This window comes from Lissotriton vulgaris, chromosome 4_1 (assembly GCF_964263255.1).
Source record: "Lissotriton vulgaris chromosome 4_1, aLisVul1.2, whole genome shotgun sequence".
Lineage (NCBI taxonomy): Eukaryota > Metazoa > Chordata > Amphibia > Caudata > Salamandridae > Lissotriton > Lissotriton vulgaris.
The window spans coordinates 395984353-396004940 of record NC_141691.1 but is presented as its reverse complement, the minus strand read 5'-3'; the positions used below and the strand labels follow the sequence as shown (position 1 = coordinate 396004940).

The following is a 20588-nucleotide window of genomic DNA, read 5'->3' as shown; positions in this document are numbered from 1 at the left end:
TGGTTGCTAAAAAGGATTTAAATTAGTGGTGAAATTAGGGGATGGGTCATATTTAGAAAAAGATGTAAAGTAAAATGTCAGGTCAAGAATTAGCGTTTGGGTATGCAAGTATCAACTTGCTGTAGTGCTGCTCTCCCAACCATGGATATCTCTTCCATTCCCCCATTCTACATATATCATCCCAAATACCAAAAGTGCCCTGCTACACCTGGATCAATTATCTGTGGTTAAAATTAACAAATCCAACTTAACCTCTCTTTGGAATAACCCTTACCTGAGGATAGACGGAAAGATGTCTTTCCGGGAAAAATCACCGAAAAACGGCATTAACCTAGTCAAAGACCTTTTTACAGGGAAACTCCCTTCACCTTTCTCAGAGCTTCAAACAGGATTTGATTTAGATTCCCTAGACTTTTATAAGTTCCTAAAGCTAAAGTCACAGCTCACGCTACGTTCCATAAAACCTACTGACTCATCGATCCTCACAAGAATGCTACAGTTGGACACACTGTTTCTAAAATCTACAAATCTTTATCTCCTAAACCTCGTATATCACACTTAAAGAGTGAAATAAAATGGGAATCCGGAACTAACACCAGAGAAATCCACTTTGACTGGGACAAGATACATATAACTCCCTTCTCTAATAAAATGTTGCCAGTATTATCCCAAAGCTTATGCTAATAACAGGATATACTGGACCCCAAAAAGTATCTTTTAACTTAAACTCAGCCAGAGTCCTACATTCTGGAACTGTAATACACATGTTGGCGACCTTTCCCATATGCTGTTCCAATGCCTCAACTTACAAACCTATTGAGACAAAATATATGAGTGTATACACAAAACATTTAATATCAACCCCCCCCCCCACTCCAAGGGAGGTTTCCTATATAAGTTTCCTATATCTTCCTGGCCTTTCTGGACCCAATGCTTCCAGATGTGAATGCCCGCTATTTGCTAGACCTTATGCTTAGACTGGCCTGCAAAACAGTGCTCAGTAAGAGGAAGAACTCCAAAGATGTCTCCTTCAGAAAGTGGCAGGAATGGTTGTTCTTCCTCAGAGGAGGTGATAACATCTCTCTACATTCCTCGCCCTGGATCACTCCACATAGGAAACTATGGAGATCCCTTGATGCCTTTTCCTTTACATTTGACCCACCCTGAAACCCATCACACTGCTCTCCATTGCACAAACACAGTATCAAATGTCTTCATACTCTAAGAGGAGTCCTCCCACCTTTCCTCCCATTGCTAATGATCGGATCTTATAAGATTGTTCTTTGATTGTACTAAAACAAATTGTTGTGATTTTACTATGTCTCTATGGTGCGTCTATAATGTACTATGGATCGAATGTAGAATGCGATATTCATAGCACTATACTGTATGCCTGTTATGTATCATAGATCGTATGTAGAATGTGATATTCATTGTCCACCTGTTCCTATCCAACATAACTGCATTTCCCTACTACAACACACTTGTATAACTTGCTACCCTATTTTTTTTGTTGTAATTCTCCTTGGTTTCTCATATGTCAATATTTTTGTTACTTAGGTTACTTTACTGTGATTTCATTTTGTATCATTCTTTTTTTGAAAATCAATAAAAACTTGGGCGGTAATAGTTAAAAGGTGACTGAAAAGTGGTCTTCATAAAGGAATCTGTTAAAGCAGTTTCTTTTTTTATAAACCATCTCGTGTTAATTGGGTTTGCTAGGGTCTCATACAACAGTGCCTCTGTCTTAGCTGTAACAGCATGGTATTACCTTGTTGGATGAAGGCCTTATTGTGTTTGGTACAGATCCCTGGGTCCGTGTCCAATTCACCTATTGGACCCCTTGCAAACATCTGCGAGATGGGTCCGTTGGGGAAGTTGTCTATCCTAGAAGGTCCTGTTTGACCTGTTGGTACGGACATCTAGTCGGTTAAGATGAATCTAAACTGACAACCTTATCCTGCCCAAACCTTCAAGGATAGAACAGTCAATAGAGAGTCTAATAAGACTGAGACCCGAGGAGGCAGACTGTCATTAGTAAAAGGGACTATTGATAGTGAACAGCAGAAACCCATTCCACCTCTTTTTCCTTCAGAATTGTAACAACCAGAGAAGTTGGTGACATACTCCTTGGTGCAGTGCACCTCCAGTGTTGGAGCAACCTAATGAACTATGGTATTTAGGTCTACAGTGTCAGTAACATTTTTGAAAAAGATAGCTCTAGTTTTTTTTAAAGCATTCTTGCATTTTGAAACAAACATTGGAGATGGACCGATTATATGACTGAACACTGGGCAGGGATGTCTGGTCCAGTGGTTCAATGTATCAACTTCAGAAATCTGTGATTGACCACATGCCTAAAGGTTTGAATAAAGTTGGGTAACATAAAATCCCTGTTATTCAGTGCTAAGAAGGCCCAAGGGGGTGAAAATGTGCTTTTCAAGCACACGATGTTATGCCTTTTATGATGCTTCTTGCAGTAAGGCTCTCCCCTCTTGCTGGTAGCTAGATCCTTCTCACTTGCTATATGTAAAGTGCAAGAGCTGGAATCAAGAGAAGAGCCGGATGATCAGAATGGGTTTGTGACACATACTGTATTCAGGAGGAGGTTATTTGATTTAAGTCGCCAAACTGAATTGAGACTCGGTCTCATGACAGTGGCTGATCGACCTCTTGGTGCGTTGGCCTTCAGTACATTACCCAGAAGTAGAGGCAAGCCCACGCCTTGATAAGGTAGCAGCTTGATGTCTTTTTGCTTAGACAAGGAGTTAAGTTAGACCTAACTGTGTCTCGAGAGCAGGAGGTTAACAGCTTGCAAAGCACTAAGCCAATGGGTGCTTAAAGTCCTGGATTGAGTCCTCTGACTTTCCTGGAGCTTACCTGCACCATCTTAGTTGGTTCAGTGACAATGACCTCCACCTAGAAGCTATCTGGGTTGGTGATGTGCCTAGCTACCTTGCTTATGCAAAGTCTACACTTGCATCCTGTCTCTTACTTTCAGTTTAAGAAGTTTTTTATTTTGTTTAAATAAAGTTCAATACAAAGGTAATGCAATAGTACATTAGAACCAAGATACACATTTGAGGCAAAGAAAAAATTATGGAATAAACTTACTTTCAAGGATGACATTGAAGGCTTTCTGAGGGCACTCTTACTTGACAAGCCTCCGAGAGAAACCTTTACTAAAGGCAGCACACTCTGTGCTGACTGATCTTCTGTTTCCCGTAGACGAGATGCAGAGTTTATGTAGATTTGCAGGAAAGGGTTGATGGAAACATGAGAATGATTTAAAGCCAAAGTTGCATCATAAGCTCCCTAAATACAAAGCTGTAGACAAATTCGATCCAGGAGATCAATAAAGGTCTACAAGAAAAGCAGGTTCCAATCTACACTGTTAAAAAAAAGAAAAGAAAAGTGCTAATGGCAAGCACTAGGATTGTGGATTGTTGTGTGTGATCCAAGCATGCATGGTACAGGGAGGCATTGCTATGCTTTAACAGATATATCAGTTTAACGGACACTAGTTGGCAGCTTATTCGCAGACTCTTTTCATTTTTTTTTGTTCCTCCAGAAATATTATTTTTTGTAACATGCTCTTCAGAGAGCACAGTTTTAAGTGGTAATGTACTCTGTGCCTACCTCAAATAATGTCTACATTTGGCGAAGTGAGGCTGATATTGAGGGTAACATTAAGGCTCCCATGAAATGTATTTTTAAAAGTAGGACCATCATTAAAGCTTTTTACACTGAAACAGGCAAGATCCTGGTGTTACTGTAAGTTGTGGGGGGTTAGATGTCAAGTTTGGGAGTCTGCAGGATGTTGGAAAGGTGGCCTCAAAACACAGGGGAAAATGGAATGATTAGTCAAAAGCCGGGGCTTAATGTCGTCGGAGTGAGACCATGCTGAAGGTACTCACAGTTTGAAGGGGAAAGAGACAATGCAATGAGGATCAAGTTAAGGCACTTATTTTTAACAGATTTCTTTATTTTGAGGCCTAATGCTCAAATTCAACTAAACCACCTTTCAGCACACACTCTCAACTGGCATTGCAAATCTTAGGCACAATGTAGTCTGAATATACACTGAAGCTAAATCCTTTGACACATTACTGCCCCCACACAGGTCTCAGGATTTGAAGAGAGGCTTTCTTTTCCTTCTTCCATGTTTAAAAAAAACAAAACTATTAAAAGTACAAAGTTGGTTTCAGCATAAGGATATGATCAAAATCCTCCAGCAAGGACAGTGCAAAACAATATTTTTATACTTAAAATACTGAATAGGCCATGAGCTCTCTTGCGTGCTAATAGAATCTATCTGAACTGGTGAATACGCCTGCAGGATAAACGAGTGAATGTGCAAACAAACAATATTTAATTAAGAAAATGGAACTAATGTGGGGCTTAGAATTTAAGTATTTTTTAATTTTAATAAGAACTCACATTGGAACATAAGAGATCACTGAAACAACCCATGGGAATTTATAAACTTTCCAATACAAGAGAACTCTATTAGATAAAACAAAAAACGCAACTATAAAATAAAAAATACTAAGCAAATATGTAACTAATAAAATTGCACTTCAAAAGAAAAGAAAGGCATTATATAAGTATGAAGTGCAATAGATGCTTTTATTGTTTGTTCATTACAAACAGTAACACATTTAGAAATAAAAACTGCACAACAGTGACAATCTTATTTTACAGCCTGTACATCATATACAGCCACATAAAACACAATTATTTTTTCTCTGCTTTATTTTTTTTTTATAAAAGTTTGCAATATAAAAAAATCCAAAGAAAATTAATCTTACAATGTGCAAAAAAACAAAGGATAAACATGATCTCATACACAAAATTACAACGTGGCATAACATTACAATGTTTAATGTGAAAAGATTTGTGCAAACAGAAAGCAACTAAAAAAATTATACATTATATGCATAACATTTATGAACATGTTTTCTTTAAATGACCCTAGACCAGAGAGTAATATTTAAGCACAGTTTTGAATTTATCATGCTAACACAAGGTTGTGTTCAAAAGGAATGCATATTTCAAATGTATATACTGTAAGCTGATAATCCACTGTCCAAATGTAGTGGCAGCATTATGTTCTGGTTACGTACTGTATAAATACTCACCTGACATGTTTATGTGTGTTTGCAGTCTGGTATATTTTATAGAGATAAATGAAAAGTGCAATCACAGTTCGCAGAAAAATTCATGTCAACACGGAAAATATGTATACTCAGGCGATCAAGGTTCTAATGACACTCTATGAATGACTTGCTGTCATTTGTTAAAACCTAGAGGATTTGAACCACTTTGCTTCTCCATAAGATAGTTTAGTATATAAAGTGCTGTCTCTAACATTATCAGCTAGATTCAGAAAACTGAAATACCTCATGCCTTCCCATATGTGCCAACCTGTACAACGTTCATTTGTAGTATATTATAAAAAAAAGGGAAGTATATACAACTCTAGTATTAGCACCTTAACACCTTGCTCTAATCTTATGGCGTAATGCTGTGATGTAAGCATTATGTATGGTAATAAAATCCCTTAGCAGCTTTGAAACCTTTTAAAAAAATTGTTATTTAATCAAATATTATAAAAAGCAAAAAGGGCTTCTAATGAAGTGTTCAGCTAGGACCAACAGCCTAGCATTACACAATTTCAATAAAATTTCCCGGCAATGTAATGACCTATCCTTAAAATCATCAAACCATTTTAATTCAGAAATTAGCATGATGTCAAACCTGAATTTTTGTGGAAAAAAATATTTTTTTCAACTACCCCAAAAAAGTGGAGGAATGCTGGTAGCTATAAATGTAGAACATCTTTTACAGGCAGTTCAAGTGTTTATAATGCTTTAACACTCAAAGAAAGTGCTGCAGCAATGGTTCTGCAAACACTGTACAATACTCATTATGGTCTGAAAAGCAATACTTAGGGCTACACTATCAACCCTAACCCCTTTCACACTCAATATAAAATGTAAATGATGCAATATCAAGCTTTGAAATCCGAAAGGGAAGATCATGAGAGTTTTTCCCAATTGACTATGATCACAGTTTCAAAACCATCTCCTTTCTCATTACATCATGGTGTCTTTGTGGTGCCTCAATACATGCTGATTCTTTTCAGATGGTCTGCGGAATCCTTTCTTGCAGTAGTCACATCTGTGTGGATATTCTTTTGTATGAATTGAAATTACATGGCGTTTGAAGCCTGATGCGTCTGTAGTGGTGTATTCACAATACTGACACTGGTAGACCTTCCTTCCACTGTGGGTTTTCATGTGTTTCTTGAGTTCTATATGAAGCCTAAATCCTCTCTTGCACGTTTTGCATTTATATGGCAGGTCCTTAGTGTGAACAGAGAGTATATGGCCACTCAGTACAAAAGGATCAGATGTCACAAAGTCACAGTGTCTACACACATGTATCTTTTTACCTCTATGAGATTCACTATGCTTTTTAAGCTCCGAAGGCCGATGGAATCCCTTATCACAAACGTCACATTTGTGAGGAAAATCCTTTGTGTGAACTGAAATAATGTGTCTTTTAAGGTCACTGGAATTACTGCTTTTATGTTCACAATGGGGACAGGGGTGGGTTTTATGACCTTGAAATGCCTCCAAGTGTTCTTCGAGTTCTCTTTCATCCATGAATGCTTGGGAACAATGCTCACATTTATATGGTAAATCTGGGCCATGCTTCGTTTTTACGTGAGTTTTTAAATTGGATTGATCTGCACATCGGAAGTCACAGTACTGACAGGGATATGGCTTTTCCCCTGTATGGGTCCTCATATGCTTCTTGAGCTCCGATGGATGGCGGAAACCCTTGCCACATTCAACACAAACATGAGGAAAGTTTTTACTGTGAACTGCAAGCAGATGCCTATTTAGTAAGCCCTGCTCTGCAGTCTCATAATCACAGTATTTGCATTTGTATATTTTTGGTTCCTTGTCTCTTAGAATAAGTTTGTTAGAACTGAGTGGACTTGCTTCTCTGTAGCTTCGTGTATACTCTGTAAACTCGTGTGTTTTATCAACTTTATTTATAAGTTTGTGGCTTTCCAGGTGATTGTGGAAGCTTACTTTCTTGTTAGTTGTAAAGTCACAGTCTGTACATTGGTACTTCTTCTTGAGCAGATGATCGGGGTGATTTTTCATGTGTCTTTTCAAGAAACCCCTGGATCTAAATTTTTTTCCACATAAGTGACAAGGGTACACGGTTAAGGGCTGACCATCAGGACCAATTATGACAGCTGTTAAAAAACACAAACACATTTTAAGGACCACATCGGAACATATTTGACCAATTGTAGATGGTAACTAAAAAGTATCACATATGCCTGACAGCAGTCACATATCGAAGATTATACCACAAACATTAAGTAAAACATTGATCAAGGGAGAAGTTATAGTACGTCTGGAACAAAACCGTGAAGGTGACAACTTGATATCATAAATGTAAAACATTGTTCTGATGCTCCGTATAGACAAGTCATTTTTAATTGGTTAATAGGGATACCCATTCAATGGCAGAGATTACTGAAATAGGCATATACCTCTACAAAAAAAACAGGTACTAGCGAACTCCTTCACATAAAGTTAAAAATGTTGAACTGACGCATAATTAGACTGTAAAATATTCACAGAAAGCAAAAGTGTGACAAAAATCACAGAATGTTGCTCCAAAGAAATAAAATACTTCTGTGAATGTGTGGAGTGGAAGATATATATTTTTTCCATTCATTACAATGAGTAACACATCTTTAAGACGGTACCAAATATAAATCTTTATTTATATATATTTTTCAAAAGGGAATAATTTTATATTTGTAACTTTTTTTTGTTGCTTTTATTTTGAACAGAAATTTAAGAAATAACGACTTAAGTACGACACTGAATTTTCAGAATACTGCTTTTTTTAGCATGAAGCTATCGTATAAAGGCTTCTCTTTCATTAGTAATAATGCTGCAAGTGGTAAGAGAACACCCACTTTAGATTTATTTACAGAACTGCAACAACGGCCTAATGTAGTGAAAGTGATAACATTGTAATTGTGAGAAAATATTGTGCATTACGCGTTAATACTAAAATACCTACATAAAATGTAGACATGGCAACTTAAATTGCGCAAATGAATAATGTCATCATAATAGTGCATGAAATTATTTTGCTATACTTATGACAGTCGGTCAACAGAGTTACTGACTGAAATGACAAACATATCGATGAGGCTTAAGTGGCAACACCTATGATTATCTACACTTCTGATGTCACTTGCTCATAACTGCCACATATTCAATAATGCTACATACAGTAAGACAATTCCTATATAGAATGGCCAATGCTCTAAGATTTTACATCAGATATTCCACTCTGCCAACTGCATCTTCTCACACTTCCGGCGAATACAAAAGAACTAGATGTTTACTTTTAATTGTGCCCTTACACTGGATGCATTTTCAGATTTTAAGCAGCAGTCTTAGAACAATTTTTCATATTGTAATTTCGGCAGGTGTGCTTGTCACCTCTTGCACATGAAATTCTCTCAAAATATTCTCCTGCTTTGCGCCAGTTCTTCTGCTTATATATTTCCATTCCCGTAATTTTGTACGTGAGATATTTGCGCCAGTTCTTCTGCTTATATATTTTCATTCCACGTAATTTTGTACGTGAGATATTTGTTATTAGTGCCCACTGCTAGAAATCAGGTCTCTAGTTGGCAGAGGTATGTCAAAATAGGGACCACAACCCTAGTCAGGGTAAGTCAGATCACAATCCATAAGTAACCTGTGCTCACTCCCTGGTAGATTGGCACAGAGCAGTCAGGCTTAACTTGGAAGACAATGTGTAAAGTAGTTGTGCAGTAACTCATACAATAACACAGTAAATGTACTTCAAAAAGACACAACAGCTTAGAAAAATTGAGAATATTTACCTGAGTAAAGTCCAAATCGAACAAAATCAATCAAGTGGAAGTTGAGTTATTGAATGTTGATGGCCACCAGGCCTAGGACCAAAAACTAATGTAACCACCCCCCTCCTTCCCCCCGCCCCCTTGCAAAACCAGTTGAGTTATTGGTCCCAGGGTCGGCAGCCATCTAGGGAAACCTACCAAACCCACACATGTCTGAAAACTAGAGACCCAGGGCAGTTCAGGGAGGTATGGCTTGCTTGGATCCCCCAACTTTTCCCTACCCAGAATCCCCTGCCAACCGAGCTTCTCCATCCCTCCATACTTACACTGTGCTATAGTGTTGTTTAGCTTTGCAAGGCTGACTTGATATTGTCTTGTGATATTGATTGTGCCAATGTCCACAGAAGTCACTGTCCAGTTACATTACTGATTCCAGTACTGGAGTATACTTCACACCCAGGCTGAGGGAAGCACAAAAACATGGTTGCAGACAGTAAGCAAGATCTGGAATGTGTTTTCTATAAAGGAGTTTTTGTTAGTTGCAACCTAAATGTGTATTAATATCAGTCACTCTGCCCTTAATTCACACATGTATACTGACATGAAGCTATTACAATTGAAACTAAATCATTCCAATGTGTTCAAGTGTGTTTTACTGGCTTAGGGTAACTAGGCATCAGTTAAGCCTTGATGCCATCTTGTTCAAAATGGATGCCATGTCATGTTTATTCGATGTTTACATTTCTCGCCTGACACTATGTGTAACATGATTGTTTATTTCTGCATGACACTGTTTTTTAAGAGCCCGCTCGAGGAAACCTTTTTATTACAATTCCGTAGGACCTTCCTGCATGCACACTATATTGCAATAATTCGATTTGTTTTCCTTTTGTCTATGTAACTGGTTTGTTCTAACACCTCCAGACAACATTAGGTCAGAAGAGGAAAATCAATATTCATGTAGTTGGTAGTACCAAGGTGATAGGTTTTTGTGATGTTCTGAAATGTGAAAATGTGATTTGTTGGAGGAATGTTCATACCATGCTGACTTTGCAGTTCCTGTAATTTCAATTTATGAATACTAATCAACAAATTGGCATGACGAAAATATGGATCTCTAGATTGGGGCCATGGAGGATTGGTGAGGGAGGATTCTGCGGTTAGCTAGAGTATCCATCAGAAAGATCATTACCAAAGGGAAGTAACTTGTTCTTTTGATGAATACTTCTAACTGCAAATTCCTCACCCTGTGAATAGTTACCAAAATTATACCTCCTAAGGTGGTGGGTCTGTAAACTGTCTCAGACCAAAAAGCCCTGCAGAAGCGAGTGGACAAAACACCCCTCTCGATAGACCCGACTGTTGAGGAAGTAGTGCTTTTTGAAGGTGTGTACGGAATCCCATATGGCTGCCTAACAGATGTTAGCGACAGGCACTGTGTTCAAGCTCAGTGGTAGCAGCTCTAGCCCCGGTAGTTTGAGCCCTCTAGAGGCAGCTTATAAGCAAAGTAGGAAGTGTGTAGCAGATCTTTATGCACAGAACAATCAATCAGGCAATGATTTGTTTTTGCACCTCCTTACCCATCTTTGCTCCAGAAATGCTTACAAAGAGTTGATCATCTTGGTACGAACACTATGGAAGCTTAATGCTCTTTTAGGATCTAAGGGATGGGGTCTATATTCCACTTTCGAGGGATGAGGCAGAGAAAAAAAATCGAAAGAATGATAACCTGACCGACGTGATAAAGAAGTGCCCACTTTCAGTAGAAAAGGAAGCCTGGGTCCTCAAAACCAACTTATCAGGAAAGAAGGTGGTGTAAGGTGGATTTACAAAGAGAACTTCGCTCACATTCCTAGCCTATGTTATGGCGACGAGAAAGAATGTCTTTAAGGTCAGAAGCCTTAAGGGACAACTGTGCAGTGGCTCAACAGAGGTGCATATCAAAAACGTGCACACTAAGTTCAATTCCCACTGAAGCAGCAAGCACTTTGGTGGTAAGATGTGTTGTAAACCTTTCAATACCTCATCACATCAGGTGATTTAAATAACAACCGCAAGAAGGACAAGAGCCAATAAGTAGACTTTAACAGATCCCTAGGCAAGTCCATGCTGGGCAAGGGACAAACCAAACCGCAAAGCTGCGAACACCTTTGCCTGTAAAGTGTTGAGTGTCGCACCAATTTGTGCCATTGGGTTGTGTGTACATATTTAGTGGAGGGAATCCTTGCTGCCGGGATGAAATCAACAACCATGGTGCAGGGTGAAAGAGGTTAACTGCTGCTGCTCAATCGCCAAGCATGGAGATGTAAATCTTCAAGCATGGATATGCAAAGTCTGCATCCCCAGGTTTAGGACCCTGCCCTGCTTCTGTGACAAAAAGATCCTCCTGAAGCGGCAGCCTGATCAGAGGACAGGAGCTCATGCCCAGAATCATTCCAAGATTCATACTCTCCATAGAGCCACCAGGATGACTTGAGCCTGGATGTTCCTGATCTTCTTCCGAATTCAGGGCAGGAGAGGCAGCATCGCAAAGGCATACTGGAGTCTGTGCTCCAATCTAGGTGGAATGGGTCTCCGGGAGAGAGCCTTCTTGGGAACCCCAATTTGTAAAAGTGTTGAGACTGAATGTTCTATGCGGTGGCGAATAGATTGTGCCAGGGTTCTCCCCATTACTGTAAGACACCCTGCACCACCTCTGGTTGTAGTTGCCACTCGTGATAAGCTCAGCGTTGCCGGCTGAGTTTGTCCACCCTGGTTTTTAAAGATCCCGCCAGGAAGTGTACGGTGAGGGAGATGCCCTGCTGATCCAGCCAGTACCACAGTAACTGGGACTCCTGGAACAGAGCGCCATACCCCCTCAGACCAGCTTGTTGCAATACCAGATGGAGGTGGTGGTGTTGTTCTTGCGGACCTGGACCAGCCTCCCCTTTATTGACAGTAGGAAGATGACATGAAGGCTTTTAACACCAAGCATATGACTCGCAATTTCAGCAAGTCTAACGGAGACCAGAAATGTCTGACCTCCACCTCTCATACATGACCTCAATCCAGTAGTGATGCATTTGTAACCACCATCAGGTTTGGGTGGTCACGGTCATCCACTGGCAGTGGAGCAGCCACCACTACAGATCTTTTGTAGTCTCTTCTGAAACCTGGATGTAATCCGACAGGTCCCCCTGGTGCTGGGTCCACTGGAACTTTAGATCCCACCACAGAGCCCACATTTAGAATGGTTGACAAGCAGGGTTCAGGTGGACAATAAACCAAGACGAATCAGAGCAATCCTCACTGAGACCAGATCGGAGGTTGAAACATCAAGATCATAGCCCAAATTTCCTGGGATCATTGGTCCAGATGAAAGGCTTGAAAGCGCACTGTATCCAGGGTGGTTCAGATGTAAGGGAGCCCCCACCAAGAGGTCGTGTGTGACTTTGGCAGGTGGATTGTGAACCCTCGTAATGTAAGGAGGTTCACCATCATCTGGAGGTGTTCAAAGGCTTACTGTGGTGAGTTTGAATTCAACGTCAAGTTTTCGAAGGCAGGGGAAGATTGGTACCCTTGACCACAAAGGATGGGCAGCAACCACCGTCATCACCTTTGTGAACACCTGATGGCCACTGGTGAGGAAGAAAGGGAGTACGGCAAACTAAAAATGATTGTGGCCCACCTTGAATCGCAGGAAAAGCCTGTAGGATGAAAATAGGGGTCCTGAAGGTCCAACTCCACCATCCAGTCTTCTTTAGACAGGGCAGATAGAACCTGGGCCAGCGTGAGCATCTTGAAATTCTCCTTTTGCAAGAAGACTTTTAGGGGTCCATGGTCCAGAAAAGGACGCAGTCCTACGCACTTCTTCAGTACAAGGAAATATCGGGTGTAGCACCAAGTTCCGCACTCACAGGCTGGGACGCTTTTTAGGGCTTCTTTGTCCAAAAGAGCATGCACTTCTGCATCATAATGGGCAAATGGTCCTCCCTAAGCTATTTTGATGAGGGTGGAAACTGTGTCAGGACAGAGAGGAAATCCAGGGCATAGTCCCGTTGGAATAACTGCAGGACCCATCTCTCAGATGTCATTACCTGTCACCCATGAAAAAAATGAATGATCATACCTCCCCCACAGGGTTGTCGTCGCTAAAGACAAACTAAAACAGCTTGGAGACTGATGCTGGAGAGCGAGGGACTGGAAGGTCTATTGTCCCTGTTGTCCTGGACATTATCTTCTGGATCCCCAACCCCGAATATAAATAGGGTAGTTGCTGCTGAGGCAAGACCTAGATGGAATAGGCCAAGACCTCACTGAATGGCAGTGGTGGTTCCCAGGAGGATTGTCAGGGTTGTAGCACCTCTGAGAGTAGTCTTGTTTTTATAAAAGGAAACAGGTCTAAGACATCGGCTGCACGCCTAATTAACATGGCAAATGAGATAGACTCTTTCATGGCAAGACCAGGGGGAGAGACCAGCAACATGTTAGGGGACATGTCCAGTCCGCAGGCCTCTTGCAGGTCTTTATAACATTTTTCATCATCATCATATTGTGGGGCAAACTAGTCCCTTCCATCACCATCATCCTAGGTAACCTGGCTGGCTCTGGTCAGAGTCTGACTCGAATAAGTGTGTGGGCACTGAGGGGTGGGGGATGGCTCCTAGACAAGGGCATTTTTCCATCAGAGGCAAAGTATATGGAGGCTGGCCAAGAAGGTACTGAGCTCCAGCATGCTTCGCCAAGGTCAAGAAGTATTCAGCTCAGACAGTACTATTGGTTTGAAATCCAATGGTGCCAGGGCAGAATCTGAAGGATGTTTAGGAGGTACAGACAGCATAGAGGGTGGACCCACCGGCAGTAGTCTGGCTGGAGGCCTCCACGGAGCCACATGGTCCAAAGGCGCAGAAGAGGGAACCAATAAGGTTCTATAGATGGGTGCATGCCCTCCTTAAACCCTTCAAGCTGTTATGTCGTTCCCGACAGACCAAGAAATTCAGGGTGCACAGGCTCAGTTGCAGAATCAGTTCCTCAGTCAAGAACCAGGAAAAAGACAACCAGGCACCTTTATGTCCTCACAACTTCTCAGATAGAAAGTGAAGACTCTCGGATGAGGCCTGCTTGGACGTATTATGTTTTTACTTTGATTCAGACTTCTCGTTTCACTTGCCACTGGACCGGCCCCAAGACGAGAACCAGGTCCATGTCCTTGACTTCCATTGGAAGTGGCCTTTACACAACGTAAACAGTGTTCAGTAATGTAGAGTTTGGGGTCACATGCCCAAATAGCCTTAAGGCACAGTAAAGCACAATGCTCTCATGATCAGGAGTCGTTGCCCAGCCCCAAACACCAGAGATATACATTGGGAGGATCTGTCACAGATAATTTTTGCCATAGTCCCTACAATGTTTAAACCCTATAGATTTTTAGGGACATGTTCCCTTTAATGCTGGTAAGCAATTTAGAAAGAGTGTATCTGATATCCAGATTCATGCATGATGGCACTGAAAGCAAGGAATTGACGTCATTGCGCTGGGATGGTGCCTATTTGCCACTCCACTTGTCACTTACAGGGTCGAGCAGGTTTGACATGGAGCCACATGATGCTGCCTACTGGATCGCAGGGGCTATGTGGAAAAATCTTCCGGATCCAGTATGGCACTTGAGATATTTTTAAGGTGAAGAATCTGCGGTTAGAAGTATCCATAAAAATACAGCCTGTAACAGTTAACTCGGAACTTATTAATAACACTTCCATCAGGGAAGGAAAGAATGTAGTGAGGAACCTGAGGGAAGATCTTGTATCCATCAGAAATATTATTACTGAAGGTAAGTAACGTTTTCTTTTGATGGATACTTCTTTCAGCATATTCCTTCCAGAAGGAATGAGTTGCAAAGCAATATCTGCTGGGAGATTTAATTGAGAATGCCTATTAGCCAAGGAAATCATGCAACAGAGCCCTGTTAAGTACCTGTCATTGCATGTCTTGGGGTTGAAGCAATGGTGCTTAACTAATAAGTGCAGGTATGACCAAGTTGCCATCCTGGGCTAAGGTAATTGCCACTAAGAAGATGGTTTTTAATTTGTGAACTCAAAATGAACAACTGTGCATTGGCTCCAATGTGGCTGCCATAAATAATCGTAATACTGGTGTCAAACTTCGAAAGAATACAGAGGAGAACAATGAATGAACGAATGAAAGTAATTTGTAAAGTGCAAACAACTGGGGGGGCGCTAGCGAGTCTGAAGCAAGATGGCTGCACAGTAGTGCAGCTCTGCTGGTCGGGGCCTCTATCCGGACATAATCCTGTACTTCTCCCAGCCATCTTGTGACTTGCTACAGTGATTTTGGACCCCCAGACCGTACTGAACAAGTAGATGCAAGTGCGGCGAGTATCCTGAATGTTTTAAGCCACGAAAGGCGTTCTTCGATCACCGGCGGCAACATGGCTGCGCCAGCGTAATACTGACGGCCGTAAAACCTGGCGAAGGGCCTACCTAACAGAATGTCGACTGGACTGTTTGTCAGCATTGCGCAGGACTTGGATTGGCGCAGTGGCCACGGAAAAGCTAAAAGGTGCAGTGGGCTAGAAAACGGGGCACGGTAGCAACTCGAGCGCAATACAGAATCACGGCACGGACGAGTGAAGTGCGGAAGCAGGGGCCCAGCATGGACCAGCAAGCAAGACGTGGTGACAGAGTCTGGATGATCGCTTCCCACAACAAGACATTTGGGTCACGGTCGGTGCAACTTCAGTATCGGCTGACTGTGCGCTCCTACAGCCCGGGAGGTGGGGGCGGTAAGTCCCAATACTTGTGCTAAATATTTACTGAAAATGTTAGAGTTCGGGTGCTGCAGGACTGTTCATGCTACTGACGGTGCCTGCCAGTAGAGATGTGCTTGCACGCTGACCGGTTTCACTGAGGATTTGAAACTCTACATTTTGATCGCGCCCGCCATTTTGGGGATTTGCATCGACATGTGCGCTGGACGTTTGCCTAAACAGATATCACTGTGGAGAAGACTAGGTGAAGAGCGAGCAATCAGCTAAAGCGCGATGTCAGAGCCCTGGGACCAGATCGTACACTGCAATTTATAACTGAGCAGGTTAGTTCCTTGAGGAATCGTCCCTGTTGTAGTGGACAATACGTGGGGAGTGCGAATTGCATCAGTGGCCAGGAAACCCTTTTTGCCCGTACTTCGCCTTGGATTTGTGTCGCAAGCGCAACGAAGGCCGTGTGGAGTGAACAGCTGCCGGCACGTTAGAGACAGCTGGATTGAACAACGTATGGTCTCGGACCAACAGCACTGTGGGGATCTGGAAAAAAAAAAAAACATTGCATTCTGCTAGCTTAGCTGTGGGGTGGTGGTTTACGTATTTCTCAACACGTGAAGACAGTGCGGCGAGTTACTTGCTCAGCATCTGGCTACAGCGGAGACACTGAGATCATGTTGGGGGGTCCTAGTCCTGCAATCCAGTGGGTGTAACACGGCGCTCAGTGGCGAGTGGTGGAAGGGAAGATGGGCAAGCCTGATAAACAGCTGCAGTACAAAATTTCGTTTGACTCCAAGCGCCTTAAAAAAAAAAAAATCGCAAACCCAGGCTACCTTGGAACTGAGACGGATCTGGAGGCTGGCGGTAGCAATAAACAAACGCACGATGCTGGTCATGCAGCAAAGCCTACACACAATTGATAGCAAAACTTATAACCTCAATCTTCGCATGGATACTATGACGGCAAAACTGGACAAGCATGGAGTGCGCATAACGGAAGCGGAACAACGAATCTTCAATACAGAAGACAAGGTAGAGAACATCACAGAGTCCTGTACCCAGTTGGAGAAGCTGCTAGCGGTGATACAGGCCAACGAGGATCTGGAGGCCAGGTCCTGGAGCAATAACCTACGTATTACGGGGGTACCTGAGTCCACCAACACGGGTAAGATGGAACTCTACGTAGAGGACATACTCAAAAATATGCTGGGTGCTGAGGGCCTGGGTAGCAGCTAGACATGCTAGTGAGCTGTCTGGGGATCTTGGCATGGAGGCAGAGGAGCCTATTCCAAGGGTGCATGTGCTTTTGGGAGGGGGGCACCCTCTAAACAAGGCAGCAGTGGCTTGTCCCCAGAGGAGCTGGAGGACAGGCGGGGAGCAAGGAGAGTTGCTTTGGAACTGGAGAAACTCAAGTTAGCCATGGAGGAGAGAAGAATGATGCTACACCATGAGATTAGGATAAAGGAGCTGGATCAGAGAAGTAGAACCGGCTCAGATGGTGGCAGCAATTGGTCAGGGCAGGAAGACATAATTGTGCACACCCCCAAGAATGTAGGCAAGGAATTCAAGGCATACAAAGGTTGTTCCAGGGAAATGAGGCATCTATTCACATGAATGGGGTCCCTCAATGGAATTGGGGGGCAGTGTTGTGGCCTCTCTTTCCAGAAGAAGAAAGGGAAACTCTGATAGCTTTCGGTAAGGGGCAGAATCTCACCTTGCGGATATGAAGGATGCTCTCCTCACCAATGTATGGTCTCACTCCTGACAAGTACAGGGATCGGTTTAGGTCCAGTAAGAAGACTGATGACAACACTTGGTTGGAGTGTATGGACTCTTTCTGCAGGTCATTGGATGGCTGGGTGAAGGGCAGTAATGTAACAGATTTTCAGGAGCTCTACAATTCGATTGCATGGGAGCACTTATCGAGTCTATGTTTTGCAGAGCTGCGCCAGCACTTGGTTGATAGTAAGACTGACTCCAGGAAGCTTGCTATGGAGGCAGACAACTGGGTGAGTACCAGGGTCCACAAGAAAGCGTTTGGGGGAGACTCTACCTAAGGTGGGCAGGGTGCCCAGCAGAAAAGTGGGCGGGTGGGACAAGGGTGAAGCACAGGAGTTCTCTAAAGGGCACCAAACTAACACAGGGTAAATGTTCCCATCCCGCAGGTGATAAGAAAGCAATGGTCTCTTCATGAAAGCCTGCAGAGACCGGCCCATGCAAGTGCTTTGCATGTGACCAGGTGGGTCACTTTAAGAGGGACTCCAGGTGTCCCAAGAGGGCACAGCCACCCACCGGTGGGCACACCAAGGTATTAGCTAGCGTAGCACTTGGGGAGGAGTGGTGCTCACAGGAGGGTGGGGATCCCGCAGAGATGACCCTTGTCTCACTAGGGGACAGTGAGATGGTCCCAGAAGACCAGTTGCCCCTAACACAAAGAAATACAGCACTTGGGTGACCATCAATGGAAAAAGGGTAGAGGCTCTCAGAGATACGGGAGCCAGTGTGACCTCAGTCCGGTGTCACCTGGTCTCTGAGGAGCAGGTAGTCCCCGGGACATTCCACCAAGTAGTTGCTGTACAAAACTTGGAGCGCCAGTGTATGGTGGTGCATATTCCCTTTGAATGGGGGGTGGTTCTCTGATCCCTCTCGGTCAATGGCGGCCAGAAAGGGTGACCCCTGGATCACTGGAGCCTGAAACAGTGGCCTAGGTCCAAGCCAGGAGAAAGGGCAGGTGGCGCGGGAAACCGGCCCCTGAAGTTCCCACGGCCCGGGAGGAGGCTGACCTTGACGGGGATGCCCTGGTACCTACAGGGGAGCAGGTAGCTGAACTGAACTTTGGCAGCAAGAAGGTGGTTCCACCAGGGAAGAATTCTGCAGAAAGCCGAAAGAGTGCCCTTCTCTAGAGGGTCTGCGGCAGCAGGCTGCAGACCATGCTGCTGGTGTTCAGTTTGGCTCACATTGGATCTACTGGGAGAACGGTCTACTGTATAGTGAGCCTAAGGTTGCTGAGCCCGAGTCAGCCCGTGTGCTGGTGGTACCCCAGTTCTACAGGACCGTCCTACTGGGACTGGCTCACGACAAGCCATTAGCAGAACATTTGGGGCAGGATAAGACCTTTGCCAGGCTTGTCAACCACTTCTTCTGGCCCCAAATGCGAAGGCAGTCAGATGGACATTACAGGTCTTGCCAAACTTGCCAGGCAAGTGGTAAGAGTGGGGAAAAAGGTCAACGCTCCTCTCCAACCTTTTTCCAGTATTTGGAACCTCTTTTGAAAGGGTAGGGATGGATATTGTGGGGCCACTGGTACATCCTGGTCTTGGTGGACCATGCCATCTGGTACCTGGAGGCAATCCCTCTCAGAACATCGACAGCGTCAGTGGTGGGTCGGGCATTAATGAGGATATTTTCCAGCGTAGATTTACCCAGAGAGGTGGTTTCTGACCGTGGAACAAATTTCATATCGACATATGACATCCCCGTGGAAGGAGTGTGGTGTAACCTACAGGTTCACCACTCCTTACCACCCACATGGTAATAGTTTGGTGGAGAGATTCACCAAACCTTGAAGGGCATGATTAAGGGTCTAACAGAACCCATGAGCATAATTGGAAAGTCCTCTTGCCAAGCCTTCTCTTTGCAGGGAGGTGCCTCAGAAATCTCTTGGGTTCAGTCCCTTTGAGCTCCTGTATGGTCACCCTGTGAGAGGACCTCTGAGTTTGGTGAAGAAACCCTGGGAGGAAGCTCCCAGGAAAACTCCCCAGGATGTGTTTAGTTACATGCTGGACTTCAGAAACCAAATTGCCTGCTTCAGGCAACTTGCTCGGGAGAAACTGGAAGCAAGCCGTTAAGAAATTAAAAAGTGGTATGACCAAAATTCCACTCTGGTCGAATTTCATCCTGGGCAAAAAGTGTGGGTCATGGCCCCAGTGGAACCATGTGCCTTGCAGGACAAGTCGACTGGACCTTTTGAGGTGGTGGAGCGCAAAAGTGATGTCACCTACCTGGTGAATTTGCGGACTCCAGGAACCCTTTGAGTGTTCTCCATGTAAACCGCCTCAAGCCCCACTTCGAGAGGTCCAAACTGAGCATGCTCTTGGGGACAGATGATGGGGTCGAAGAGGAAAGTGAACCTCTCCCTGACCTCCTGTCCACCAAGGAGCACGATGGGTCAGTGTAAGGTGTGATCATCTCCCATAAACTGACCCCAGAGCAGCAGAGTGACTGTCACCAGTTGTTGGGACAGTTTGCCCCACTGTTCTCTCTGACCCCAGGTGTTACTCACTGGTATACCCAGAACGTGGACATTGGTGACAGCCCTCCTGTAAAACACAAGATTTAGAGGTTGACTGACCGGGTCAGGGACCACATCAAACAAGGAGGTCACTAAACTGCTGCAACCGGTGCCACTCCAGAACTGTGGTTTTGTGTGGACTACTGTGGGCTCCATGCTGTCACCAGGACTGACGCACACCCCATCCCCAGGGTTTTTGAGCTCATTGATCGGTTAGGAGCTGCCAGGTTCCTCAGCACGTTTGATTTGATGTCTCGGTACTGGTCAGCATTCTCAACCCCAGAAGGACAGTACCAGTTCCGAGTGATGCCCTTTGGGTTGAAGAATGTCCCTGCCATCTTTCAGGGTTTGATCAACCAGGTGTAGGCTGGACTGGACGAATTCAGTGCCTTTTACCTGGATGAAAGTGAAGTGTTCAGTTCCAGCTGGGAAGAATACTTACATTACCTCCGGGAAGTGTTGAGGGCTCTGCAGAGGGCAGGCCTCACGATCAAGGCCAGTAAGTGCCAGATCAGGCAGGGTTCTGTGGTGTACTTGGGACACCAGGTAGGAAGTGGCCAGGTGGTGCCCCTACAGCAAAGATTGACACCATTCTGGCTTGG

The 20588-nt window shown here is 43.7% G+C and overlaps 1 protein-coding gene across 1 annotated transcript in view; it reads right to left on the bottom strand.

Annotated features, from left to right (window-relative positions):
• Positions 1-4604: 4604 nt before the first annotated feature.
• The window catches only part of ZNF711 (ZFX family zinc finger ZNF711), a 177939-nt gene continuing 161955 nt past the window's right edge, over positions 4605-20588 (bottom strand). The window contains exon 9 of the mRNA XM_086918776.1: positions 4605-7276. Within this exon, the coding sequence (XP_086774902.1) occupies positions 6099-7276 (1178 nt within the window). The 3' untranslated portion in view covers positions 4605-6098. The remainder of the gene's footprint in view (positions 7277-20588) is intronic.